The sequence below is a fragment of the Accipiter gentilis genome, chromosome 25, assembly GCF_929443795.1.
Source record: "Accipiter gentilis chromosome 25, bAccGen1.1, whole genome shotgun sequence".
NCBI lineage: Eukaryota > Metazoa > Chordata > Aves > Accipitriformes > Accipitridae > Astur > Astur gentilis.
In genome coordinates, this window is record NC_064904.1 from 19,838,664 (window position 1) to 19,852,520 (window position 13,857).

Sequence of the window (13,857 nt, forward strand, 5' to 3'; positions counted from 1 at the left end):
TGTTCATTGGGGATGAGTCAGGATTGCAGGCTGCTGGAACCGTCACCCTGGGGCACTTTGTCTTTTTGGTGAGGGAAGGGAAGTGTGATACTGGGCTGGAGGGTGAGGGAGCACCGGGGCTGGTAGTCAAGGCAGTTGAGTGCTCCCTGGAGAAGTGGTTTTCCTTCCTTCCTTCCTTCCTTCCTCTGCTGCTGTGTTTCTGTCCGATGCTTCCTATTTTGTGCTGGATGAATCATGGAAACCGCAGTCCTTAATTGAGTTTTCTGCCATTTCTTGTGATTCCATGGGAGGCAGGGAGCAGCCAGTGAAAGCCTCCTCTGGAGGGGTGCTTGATGACTGAGGGGAAACACTCAGCAAAAACCGGTTGTAAAGAACCTGTTTTAAATAAAATAAAGTAAAAAATAAAAACATCCACCCTTGCTTTCCTTTATTCCCTCCCATAGAAAAATGAGCAAGCCAAATTGCTCCGGGGTGCTGATGCAAGGATTTAAAGCAAGTCTGCACTGCATTTGCAAAAAAGACCTTCCTGAGCTGATCGGTGCTTATTAGCATGGGGGTGTTGGGGAGCCAAGGTGGCCCTGGCTTTTGGCCCCTCCAGAGAGTTTCCTGACGTTTCAGCTGGGTTCAGTGTGGCTGCAAAACTGTTTTCCCTGCTCAGGGGTTTAAACAGGGTTGGGTATGGCTGTACTTCACAGGGGAGCAGCTCAGAGAAACCCATAGACCTCCAGATGCAATAGACGCTGAGAAATAAAACAGATTTTATTTTATATATATATATGTATAATAAACTTATGCATAAAACCATAATAAATGTATGTAGGTACCTCTAGGGCAAACACCATATGCTTGGTTCACAGCTTGTGGTACAGATTGCCTGTGCCTCTTGCATTTGTGGGATAGCATCAGAGGTGTAAAGCAAATTTAAAGGGGGTTTTGCTGTTCTTTCTGCAGGTGAGTGGCATCTGTTCAGGGCAAAGGTGCTTGTCAGTGTGGCCGGCACTGAGATAAATCATTTCAGCCCTAGGAGGAGGAGGAGTATTTGTGTTTCAGTACTAGCAGTGTAAGTACTAGATACTGCTGTGGCATCTTAATGAATTAAATTTCCAAGTGCTAGTTGAGTAATCCTATTAACACTGAAAAGAGCTTCCTTCCTAGAGTTTACTTTAGAAAAAAAGTAACTTTCAGGCTTGTCGGGATTTGCTCTTCCCCCTGAAGCCTGCGTGCGGACCTGGCTCCGGCAGAGATGCAGAAAGCTCAGCATCCCACGGATCGAGCGGATCAAGCGTGGAGGAGCAAAGCCCTGCGCTGCCAGGAGCAGCGTTTCAGGGGGCATTTGGGTTCGGTGTATCAGCCTCGTGCTTTTGCAGAGATGCTTATTGATGGTGTGGGCTTGTAGAATGTCCCTGCTCCGCACGTGGATTATAAAACAAAACTAGTGATTTAGAAACCAAGCGGTAAAATTTCACAGGGGCCGTGCCTCATTGCTGGGCTGTGTAGGTGGTGGGTTCTTCAGGGGAGGGTGGTGGTTTCGAGCAAAAAAAAAAAAAAAAGATTGACCGCTGCATTTTTTTGTCACCTCTTCGGTCCTTCAGTTCTCATCCCTGCCCTGTCGAGACGTGGGCTTGCCCTTGTAAACCTCACTTACAAACCTCATAAAAGGACACTTCTTCTTCCAGCAGTACAGCAGCACGTTCCCTCATTAGCAGAAGACACTCCATAATTTTTCTGAGCAAGGACACATTGCACATCTGCATTCAGCATTGTGTCCTGATGTGCTCAGTGTCCCCCATGGGTTTTGGGTGGTTTTTTTTTTCTCCTCCTTTTTTGCATTGCTCTTGAATAGCTCTCTGCGACTACATGGCGTGCTTTGACGTCAGGATTTCGCAGCGGTGAACCATGCGTGTCCCCTGGCACGCTGGGACAAGAGGGAGGTCTCCTGCGCTCAGTTGTGCTCACAGGAATCACAGCATTGGGAACAAGGCTGCTTTTGTCTGCCTTTTTTTTTTTTTTTTTTTTTTTTGAACAAGTCAAACTATTTTTCATGCAAGAAATGTTCTTTTTAGATTTAAATTCCAGCACAGGTCCACCCTGTTTTGGACACCTCTGTGGGTGTGTGTAGATGTTCTCCTGAACATTCGCCTGAAAACAAAGTAGTGGTTATAGTTGCCCTTGGTGGTAAATAGGGGAGAACTGGGAAATAGGGGAGAATTCGAGGTACTACTTTGCATTCTCCAGTGGGTAAAATCCCTTCCACAGGTGCTTGCTGCAGATTGGCTGCTGTACACTATATTTTTCACAGCATGTGTCAAATACATATGGGGCATGCGATTAAAACCCCCTATTAAGTCTCATTAGTACCAAGAGCATCAGATTGCCATGGCTACAGCTTTATTACAGCGGTCTGATAATAATTTTATAGGATGTTTATCTCTGTGTTTCAAAGTATAATTTTTCAAGTGTGACCAGAGGCTGGAAGGACTTTTGCTCCATTTTGAACTTTGCTCTGCAATTAAATCCCCGTTAGGGGGTGGAGGGGAGTCTACTCCAGTGCGTACCAAACCCCAAAAGACTTAAATCTGCACTAAAATATAGATTCTGCCCTAAGACAGCGACCGTGTTGCACAGCAAAACACATCAGCATTTCTCTTGGACTCAAAATAAATGAAAACAGCTCTGTTTTAAAATTTTTTTTCCATAATTGTCCTAGAAGGAGTGGCTTTGGCATGCTTAAAGGAATCTGGGTTTAAAGAGATTGGTGCAAGCAGAGAGGAGGCTATGTCCCATCCCTCCCCACAGGGAGCAATGTGGTCAGCTATATAGATTTACGTCTATGTGTGTATATACATATATACACCCATAAAATATAAATATGTAAACACACACATAGGTGTGTGTTTATTTATACTTGTATATATAAGTATAAATATATATATTTAAAAAAATCTGGCTTTTTTTTTTTGCCTTAATTTGACTGCAACAATATTAGCCCAAAATGAGCTGATCAGCTCACTGGTATTGTAGGGTCACAGAGCAGCCTGGGCACATCTGTCTCATGAAATCCCAATCCCTGCACTGACTGGGAGGATCTTTCAAAAGCAAGCGATGATCTTGCGGCCGTCCCCAGCAAACCGCGTGGGTCTGGATCCGATCTGAGATGCAGAAGCTGATCCCTGCACCAGCGTCTGCAGGTGGGGGAAGGAAACGCAGCAGTGTTTAATGGTTGTATCAGTAGTTTCTGAAAAGTAAATAATATTAATGACCACGAGAGCAGGCGCTGGCTGGAGCGGAACCTTCAGCAGCATTCTTGGCTGTAAAACGCTTTTTTATTCTTGCCCTTCCCCAGCGCCTCTGTCCTGCTCCATGCACCGATTAGATGGTTTTTGGTACTTCTGAAAGTTTTGGGAACATTTGCAAAATTCTCTGATTTTTTTTAGTGATGTGAAGATACACCTTCAGACCTCATTGACACGTACAGCTTGATAGTACGTGGAAATGGAAAACCTACCAAAGCAACCACACGAGGTTATGTGCAAGGATTTTTGGTGGTGTTTTTTTATTTTTCCTCTCCTCTTTTTTTCCTTGTTGCCCTCCTTTTCAAGTTTTTAAATACTTCTGCCTTGCTTTCCATGCACGGTGGCCATGCGCTGCATCCCGGTGGGACAGGAGGGCGGAGGAGAGGGTGCATCCCTTCCCAGCAAGCTGGCCCAGGACACACAGGGCACTCCCCAGCTATTTATTGCTGGAGGTCTCTTTTCCTTTGAAGGAGTTTTTCTTCTCCCTGGCTTCTCAAGAAGGGGTGTGGAACCAGCCAACACCCAGCCTCTGGCTTGGAGAGCCCCTGGCCCCTCCTTGGGGCTTGCAAGCCCTGGATTAATGTGTTATCAGCAGGTATTTGAGTTTAAAGGTATTTTAATCTCCCAACTGCCTCTCAAGCTGCCTGCAGTCAGCGTTTTAAACATGCTGTCCCCATCTATTTTTTTCAGTAAAGTGTCTATTGCATATTACTTTAAAAAAAAAAAAAGAAATGCAACCCACTTTTTTTTCCTTCCATCCTTATAAAAACCCTTGAACGATTTCGGCCCATCTGCACCAAACTCATTGAAAAGCTGGGAAATTGGGGTTTTTTTTCTCAGTAGATTACCAAGTACAAAAATCACTTTTTGCAAGAGGAAACGCTTGGCCTGTGAGTTGGTTTCAATCCTTGCACTGTATCTTTTATGTATAGCATTTATATATATGTGTGTGTGTGTATAAACATGTGTGTATATATGACACATGTATGTCTATATATATTTTATATATGCATATATTTTATATATATGTATATATATGATGTAAGTGTGTATATATGTGTGTTTATATGCATAATATATTTTTATATATATATGGAGCAATTTGAGGTATTGTGTGGGTAATGGAAAGGCATTTTGCTTCCTCAACTTCCCGAGCGTGACTAGACCAGAGCAAGAATAATCATCATTAAAGGCACCCCTGGTGCACATTCACCACTGGGGAAGAGCCAGGATGGGGGAGGGCTGCTGTGCTAATTCTGCTCCTATGGAAAAACAACCAGTGGGATGGATGGGCTTTGGTTCTGCTGTGTTTTGCACCAGAGGAGGATGATCCTTCCATATTGCTCCCCCGGGAGGGCTGAAGACTTGAATCTGTTGCTCTAAAAGCCGTGACTTATAATTAAGAAATGAACTGAAACCTCTGCTTTGGCTGCATCTGCTGCCCCTCCTAAGGTGAAGAGTATCGCAGGGAAACCAGCTTCAGCTGCAAATCTTTGTTTCCAAAAATCAAACCAAAAATGACGATGCAAACCAGACAGGCTTGCAGAAGTTCCCTGCATATCTACTCAAGCTTATGCAGGAGCTTTTTAATAATCTTCCTCCAATGTTAAGGTGATGGAGGAGTTTGTAGGCTCTTTGCTGTCTGATGGATTGAATCAGGGATGTGTGTGTGAAAGGGGATCTGGTGCTACCCCGCAGGAGCCTTTCCCAGAGGTGGAGACCACCACTGCTGGAGTTGCCTGCTCTCCAAATATCCATCTAGTAGGGTTTAGCCGTGTGCTGGGGTTGGGGTGGGGGAAAAAAGAGGTTTATTTGGTCGTATCAGGGCTCCATTGTCCTGAGCGGTGCACGGAAGGAGAGCCCATCTGCAATAGGGGATATCCCGAAATAACAAGGCAAATACAGTGTTTATGTAACGCCGGAGACTTGTATACTATTGCTAGTAAGTCATAAGCTCGCACAGAGAGCCTGCCAAGTAATGCTTCTGAAGAAAGGAGGTTCAACAGCTGCTGCAGAAGCAGAGCAGAAAAGGGACTTTTAAAATCCACGGATCGGCAGAGGGAAAGCATTTGGAGCAGCCGGCTCCTGGGATAAATGGGCCGTCAGGCAGAATGGATGGGACTGCCTCGATCTGCTTTGCACTTCACCAAAATTCAGGTTTGTTGCATAAATGGTAATTGTGTATGTGTGTATCTGTGCCATAGCAAGCCCAGAACTAAAATACGCTTTATATGCATCTCAGTTAAGACTTCCTTTCTGCTACTTGAATTCTAGATGTGAATTTAGTGGTAGCTGTGGGAATAAAAATCTGCAATTGTAATTACGCTGGACAAGCTGGTGTGAGGTGACTGCGGTCAGGCACCGGCGTGAATTGAAAGCTAAGGATGTTTAAGGATTAAAACACTTTATTGAGCAGCCCTTCACCTCGTCTCATAATGTTCTGTCCTCGCAGAGGTCTCTGCAGCCATCTGGGTGATTTAAGACGCCTCTTGCATTTGTAGGACCGTCTGAACAGCTTTTCAAGGTGAACAGCACGCTCGCTCCGTGGGTTTTGCTGTACAAAATGTCCTCAGCATCACCCGTGCCACCTCTCTGCCTCTTGGCACGGGTTTGGGAGGCAAATGCAAAACCAGGATTTTCCTCAAAAAAAACCCACAGCCGGGTGCCCCAGCCCTGCCGGGCTCCCAGCCACTGAGGTTTTGGTTCAGGCTGTGCGGGGAGGTGGAGGAAGCGGGGAGCGGGGATTATTTTTGGTGCCGGGAAGGAAGCGCCGTGCTTCCCTTTCCCGTGGGTGCTGCTGCTGGATTTGGGCTCCCGGAGCTCCCTGTCCCCAACCCGTGCTCCAGCTGATGCTGACAGCTCTGGTCTCCACATCTCCGCAGCTTTCACCTGGCAGGTTCCTTGCCTGGAAGAGGAGCATCGGTGGCAAGGATTTGCTCTGACCCTAGCAGATATGTGCAGCTCATTTCCAGGGATCCCTCTGTGCTCTCCTTTGCCCGAGACGACTATGGTGGGAGGATGCTTTTTTATTGCACTGAGGACACCAAAGTCCTGGTGGCTCTGGCGTTCCCGCCGTGCCATACACAGGAATCAGCCTGATTTAGACTAATACGGGTGGATTTTCCCATCCCACTGAACAAGCCTGTTTCTTTTCCTGTTTGCTTTGAGATGCTGATGAACACTTGCCGGCTCTGACCATTTCTGCTTCTTTATGTGACAGCACTGCCGTAAGGCTGGTACCCTTCATGGCTGGAAATGGCAGCTGAGGGATGTGCAAGGAGCATTTAACAGCTCGGAGGAGCTTCTGGATCTGCAAACGGCTCCGCTAAGATTTGCAGTGTGGTTTTGGACCTGCAGTAACCTTTTGAATTCGAGGTCTGGGATCTCTAAAATGAGTTTGCAGGGCTTGGAGACCTACCAGGGCTCTGATAAATATGAAATGGCCGGTTCTGCGACCGACAGTAGGAAATAGGAAAAGACTGAGCCGAAATAATAAGCCTTGTCGTAAAGCTGTAACCCCGACAAATCAGTAACTCGTGAGTTGGGACCCTGGTGAAGATTTATAAACCTTTGATCAGATTTAACCAGGTGGTTGGCATTCCCCGGTGTGCAAGGGTTGCTCCAAGCCCTGCGTCGCACCCGCTGCCTTGCAAAGCACTGAAGGTTTCTTGTCAACATGTTAGTGTTAAACTCAACATCGCAAGTCAGCTGCTAAACATTTGCCAAGCTCTTTTATATATAACTACCCTGTGGGGCAGCCACAAACCTTTACCTTTTTGGCCATAGCCAACATCTCACTGTTAATTCAAAGTGTTAATTACTCTCAGGCCGCAAGACGATGCTGTGCATATTCGTGCCATGGCCTGAAAGGTTAATCTGCAGCGTAAACCCAAATCCCCTTCTCTTAGTGATTCAAAATGCCTTTTTTTTTTTACCTCCCTCCCAGACTTGCAGTGCCAATTTGTTCAGCTTTCAGTAGGGCAGAAGTTGGACTTCATTACCAGAGTCCATTGTAATGATTTCTCAGATTTTTTTGAGAGTAGCCAAGGCTTGTGCAAGTTTGCATGCTTTTCTATATTTGGTTTTGTTTAATTTGATTGTACAAAGCTGTTGAAAAGTCTAGCTGAACATTTCCACTTTCTGGCTGCATGATGATGCCGTTAGACCAGGAGTTCAAAGGAATAAAAGCTTCTGCTGGCTTTTCTCAGTAACCCTGAGATTGAGATCCCATTTTCAGATAGGGACAGAAGAAAGTTTGTTTGTCAAGCTGTTCTCATTTTGATTAAATTCAGATGCGGCTCGTAGGGTTAGTCTTCCTGATGTCTGTCCCGGAGTGTGTTCCTTGGTACCTTCAGGCTGTTTGCTGGTGCGTCTCCTGGGTTTGCCTCCGGCTTTCTAGCTGGTGCCCTGCAATGCGTGAGCATCGCTGCCGAAGGATGGAGGAAGGACCTATTGCGATAAATGTCAGCTGGCAGTTTTAATTTGGTTTAAACTGATGGTTCATGTTGGGAATCCAGGATCACAGGAGGATCTGGAGCTGAAAACTGAATTATTATATTAGTGGTGCTTTAACCTGGAAAGTGCTTTGCTTTTAAGCTTCTTTTTTCTTAGGAAAATTAAAATAATCCTCATACAAAGTCCGTAAGCTCAAAATTTATGGGTAACTCTATCATTTGCAATATCGAGTGCAGAAGTGTCCCTGTAACTTGTCCTGCAGCCTCTTGAGGTTCTCGCGTGCTTGCCCAGATGACATCCTGCGGAAACATTTGGTTTTTCCTTTGAAATGAGAGCTTTGGCTGTCACCGTTGATGCTGACACCACCCCCCCCCCGCCCCCGGTCAGTATTTTTGTAGATGGAGGGTTTCAGCTAAGCAGAGCTTTGCAAAATGCAGCTGCAGTGCTTGGATCATACCCCCCTCCTCTCCTTTCCTTTCTCCTGCATGGTGGGGGGGACATTGCACCCTTAACGCTGGCCGGTGGTTGTCGGACTGGGAGATGCTCTGCAGGAACGGCAGGGGGCTGCGGGGAGAGCAGGGGAGGTGTTAGGAAAAAATATTCCAGGTGTTAGGGGACATATTGCACAGTGGCTGTCTTTTGGAGTTATCACCGTGCTTTGGTTCCCCAAATGCTGCCCAACTGGGACGTGACTTTCAAAGACCCCATGGTTGCATCCCTGCTGGAAGGAGACGTGGCTGTTGGGTTTTGCACTGTTGTTCCTTTGGGAAGTAACTTTTAGTTTCATTTGGGAATTTTCCAGTTTTGTTTGTAGAAAGACCTGGAGAAGACACAGTATTTCTATTTAATTCTTCTTGCAAACCTCCTTCTAGTTCTGCTTCCCGTGTGTGCCGAGGTGGCTTGACTCACCTTTGGGTAGATGCAGATGTCCTACATGGTGGGGATGGGGAAACCCAAGAATTGATAGTTAACCTAAAAAGCTGTGCAAAATCTCTCCTGGGGAAAGGTGTCGGGTCATTCATGACCCCCTTGGCTTCACGCTTGGCATTGCTGTCGGGCTGAGCGATCCACGGACACGTTGTGTCTCATCCTTGTTCTTCTTGGGTTCTTTCCTACTTTTATCTCTGCGGTGGCTTCTAGATGCTATTGAGTACAAGCAATTATTTGTATCTGAAAAGGGCTGTCAGCGGTTTTGGATCAATAGTCGCTTCTCAGTGAAATGCATTTAAACTTCTGCTCTTGTCTATTGAAGGCTAATTCTGGTCCCGGTTTTAACTGGTAAAATGGTTTCTTTGTTCCAGATGTCAAGAAAGACTGGTCGGATCATGCGCTGTGGTGGGAAAAGAAGAAAACTTGGCTCCTTAAAACGCACTGGACGTTGGACAAATACGGGATACAGGCTGATGCCAAGCTCCAGTTCACACCTCAGCACAAGCTGCTTCGCCTTCAGCTGCCCAACATGAAGTACGTCAAGGTGAAAGTCAACTTCTCGGACAGGGTCTTCAAGGCGGTTTCTGACATCTGCAAAACGTTCAGTAAGTAGTGAGTGCCGAAAGCTGCCGGTGGGGAGGTTGTTGTTTGGTTTGGCTCCCGCCTCTCCTTTGGTGCATGTGCTGGTCTCATAAATTTACTAAATCACTGGTATTTTCTGGCTTCAAACACCCAACAGTCACTTGGGCATCAAGCAGCCTGGACGTCCGCTCTTTTTCCCTTGCAAATCTAACCTTTTTTTGTGCAAATACTTAAATAATGGGACCGAAACATAAGAAGAAATGTATTTTCTGTGCTGAAATCTGTTTCGTAGCGAAGCTGTTCTCAGTTTTGTCTTAGGCGAGGCGGTAGCAGCCCTGCTTTATGTTAAAGCTGCTGGTGTTGGGTCGTAATTTTTTTTTTGCAAATTTATGTGCTAGATGAAAAACAAACCCTGAAACAGGAAACCTGCCAGATCCGTGGGTTCTCTTCCAGTGGAAAATCATATTAGAGATTAAGTGATGATGCTTCACTGTAAAACTGTCTGGTGGAGGGAAGGAACTAAGTCTCCCTCTCTCCTCCCCAACTCCTCTCGCGATCCTTTCTCTTGTTGAGAAGAAGCCCTAGAAGAAAGGATGGATCATTTCCTACTAGGTATGCAGGACTTGTCCCGGGCTGCTGCTTTTGTGCATCACTTTTTACCCATCTTCACAAATTTCTTATCCCAGAAGCCGGTGCTTCTCTCTCCCCCCACAAAAAAACCCAGGACACAGTAACTTTGCTCCAAGGAACTCAAATAAGCTCTCGGCATGGCTCTGTACCGGTGTCCTTCCTGCTTGCTCCCCTCCAAAAGGAGCCTGCAACCCGACCTCGGCCATAGTAAATCTATTTCTGGTCTCAAAAAGCAGCTAGGGTTTCTCTTGGCTGACCCAGTTATTTCGTGAGGCAGAAAGAGCTCAGCCATACGTGTGGTGTTATGGCGTGGCCTCCGGCGCATCTGTGGTTAGGTCGGTATATATAGCTGATTATGAATTTTTTTGCTCTTTCTTTCCTGTTTTTTTTTTTTTTTTTTTAAACACGAATATTGGGCAATTTCTCCTTAAAATAGAAAAGGCTTAGCCAGCATTATTTCCCAGTTGATTTTGCTTCCCCCTGCCTCCTATTGCCATTTTTAATGCTAGACAGAGAGGTCAAAAGCATCATCTTGGTTGCTGATGAATCTTTCTAGCAGTGAGTCACATCAGGAAATTCTGATACAGTTAATCACGTAACGAGATCTCTCACTGACGCTGCCGAGCAGTCAAAACCTTACATGGGCCTGAAGCAGCTATTTATTCAACTCCAGGACTCTCAGTGTATTTATGAACAAACTAGCAGAATAATGCTAATATTTAAAGATGTGGAAGGGGAAAAAGCAGCTCAGATAGCTGCAGCCCAGCTGTGGTAGGAGCTCTCTGCATCATGCAGGGGCGACACATCTGTTGAGGGTGGTTCTGACTTTCCTTCCATGATTCCTTCCATGACTACTGAAATAAATGTTCCTGATTTTGGTGAAAGCAGGATTTTTGCTGGAAACTCCACTCTCCTTTTAGTGACTCTTACCCGCCTGAGCAGTTTGAGAATGGATGGAAACTACGTGGCCGAATACAGTGATTAAATCTTGTTTAGCCCTTGTCTTTGTGTTTACTGGGGGCCAGATGTTCAGCAGAGCTACGGGGAAGATGGCCCCATCGGCTCCAGCATCGTCTTGAGGGAAGAGGGGATTGGGATGCAGGGAAGGGGCAGTGCTGGAGCTGGAGGGGCTGGAATACTGGACCGCAGAGGTATTTGGACACCTATATAATATACAGGTATATATACTATTTTCATATATATAATATATCTTAACATATATATTTTATATATATGTGTGTATTGTATATATTTTTAATATATAAAATATGTGTCCAAATACCACTATTTTTTTCTTTCATATTTACATATATATATATATTTTAAAAATATAGGTGTCCAAATGCCTCTGTGGTCCAGGGAAGAGCTTCCCAATGCGAACACATATATATGGTTTGGTGTCTGCCCCAAGGAGGTCTTGCTTCATAGATACATATGATGCGAAAGCTCCTTGGGGCAAACACCAAACCCCTCCATGCAAATCCCGGTCACCGCCTGTCCTTTTCGTCCTCTGCGTGTGACCTTGGTGCTGTGCCGTGGGTCAGAGACGTCCTCAAGCGCGGGGTCCTGGAGCTGAGCAGTGACGATGGAGGCAGGAGCTAATCTCGGCCGGGAGGTCACGCGCTTTGCCGGGTGAGAGGAGCTGCTGCTTTCTACCACGCAAAATCATCCCAGGGGTGTCATGCTGAGTTTGCACAGGGCGTTTCATTCCTGGAAGGCGTGGGGGATGTCTGTCCACACCTCGGTGCCCACCAAAAATTCGAGTGGCTATAGGGTGATGGGGTCATCCTGGCTTGGGGAGCTTGCATTTTCCTTTTTCTCCAACACAGCCCTCTCTTGGGGTCTTGCAGACCGTGCGATAACACTTTCCCAACCTGCCTGTTTCCCTCTGGTTTTTTTTCCCCCCCAGGTTAGTGCCTATGCTGCCCCATTTTTCTCCATTAACTTTTCCTGCCCTCCGCAGCATCTCTGCACAGGTTAGCTGCAGAGAGCACTCATACCCCGTATTAATCATGCTAATTGTCTCCCCAAGGAAAACTGAGTAGATAATTCAAAGCAGAAGGGGAAAGAAATAGTCCCTGCTCTAACAGCATAGCTCTTGTCTCTGCAAATGCCTTGATTTTTAAAGTTAGGGTCCAGTGTGGCTTGGACCAATGTCCAGCTGACAGAACTGTGCTTGTGAGTTGCTCATATTTTGGCTATAACTGTTTGCTGTCTTTGCCCCTGGAGCATTTAATTACACACTTCAGTAATTTTAGCATATGGCATGATTAATGAGTAATTTAAGTAATTCCTCATGTTGCCAGGACTCTAGCTGGTTGCATTTATAAAACCCTCTATACGCAAGCAAGAACACACTTGGGTGAGTTATTTAGGGTTGTGCCTTTTCTTATATTCCCTTTAAATTGTACCCAGAGGTGTCCCCATTGCAGCATGTGGTTGATTTTTAAAGAAAAGTCTCTGTTCTTGCACAGAGTGAAGTTTTTGCAAAGGGCAGCTCTCACCGCCGGCCGGGTCGCAGCTCCCGCGGGGCAGCCCGGAGGTGGCTGTGGGAAGATGCTGGAGCCGCTCGTACATCCCTCGTTTTCTTGGAGGTCATGCGAAGCTGGAAAAAAACACGGTCTCATTCCCAGTCGCTGGATAGCAGCCCCTCAATTCCCACAGCAAGCGATCGGGAGGGTTAACGGCACGGATTGACCCTGCCTTCGGTGGGAGCAGGCAGGAGCAGGCAGGAGGAGAGGAATAGGGTGGTGGATGGGATGGGCAGCCCTCGCCCGAAGGGTGGCCTGGAAGCCTGCCCGGGAGCAGCTGCTGGCAGGCAACGCCGTCCTGAAGGGCCAGCTTTGATCTGCAATTAAAGACCAGAGAAAGAGAAAGTAAAACTTCACTTTTTTTTTTTTTCCTTTTTTTTTTTTTTTTGGAGAGGCACAGGTTTTGTGCTACATGCCTGACCGGCAGCGGGAGGCGGAGGTTGGGATGGGGTGCTGCCTGCGGGGCTCCTGCATTCCCCCCCCCTCTTATTGTCCCACTGGGGAGATATTTCTGCCCAGCAGACAGCCCATCAAATACACAAATGCGATTTGGTGTGGCTGCAATTAATGTTTTATTGGCGTGGGTGGGAATATCCTCGTTGGAAAGTGGGATCTGGGGAGACGGGAGATGTGGCTGCATGGCAAAGCTCCCGCTAACCCATCATCCTACATAACAATGAGCAGAAAAATCCTTTTTTTCCTCCACAATAGTTGCATTGCAGAGCTCCCGCTAACCCGTCATCCTACGAGGAGAAAAATCCTCTTTTCTTGACAACGGCTTCGTTTGATTCCAGGACAGCGGATGCCTTGCATCTGTTCATGCCCTTAAGCTGCTTTCTTGTAGCATCCCCCTTCTGCTGTTGCCTGAATTTTTTTTCCATGTGTCCTGGGAGCAGTGAGGGACTCCAGGCAGGATCTGCTGCTGCTGTGTGGGCACGTGGGAGAGGAAAAGCAAACAGTGAGATGCAAGTGTGAAGGTTTTTTCCCATGCCTCGGCGTTTCCTGCCCTGGCGATGCTGCTTCTCGTGGGGAAACAGCGTATGTTGCGGAGCCGCAGGGCGAGGGGAGATGCTGTGATGGCATCAAAGCTTGAATCCTTCTCCTCTTCTTCTGGCTACGAAGATTTGGGACCTACACTGCCCTCCAGCCTGAGCAGAGGAGCACGGATCATTCCAGTTGACGCTGGTGGGAGCTGGGAGCTCTGGGAGATGGATGGTGGTGCTGGAGCTGGGAGGAGGCAGCTCTGGGAGGAAGCTCTCCAAAATTCATGACTACTCCTTCCTTTACTCACCCTTAGGCTGTGCAAGATGAAGAAATTCCCTTCAGATCTTTTTTTTTTTTTTTTTCCCCCCAGAGGCTAGTAGGGCATCACACCCAGCTTTTGCCTCGTAATCCTCAAAAAGCTTTGTGTGAATTAATCACCTGTTTTGGAAAAC

General features: G+C 46.6%; 1 protein-coding gene across 5 annotated transcripts in view; it reads left to right on the forward strand.

Moving 5' to 3' along the window:
- The window catches only part of FERMT2 (FERM domain containing kindlin 2), a 50,870-nt gene that overhangs the window by 9,484 nt on the left and 27,529 nt on the right, over positions 1-13,857 (forward strand). For all 5 annotated transcript variants that reach the window (XM_049828523.1, XM_049828527.1, XM_049828524.1 and 2 more), the window contains exon 2: positions 9,050-9,283. In XM_049828523.1, coding sequence (XP_049684480.1) covers positions 9,050-9,283 — 234 coding nt within the window. The remainder of the gene's footprint in view (positions 1-9,049; positions 9,284-13,857) is intronic.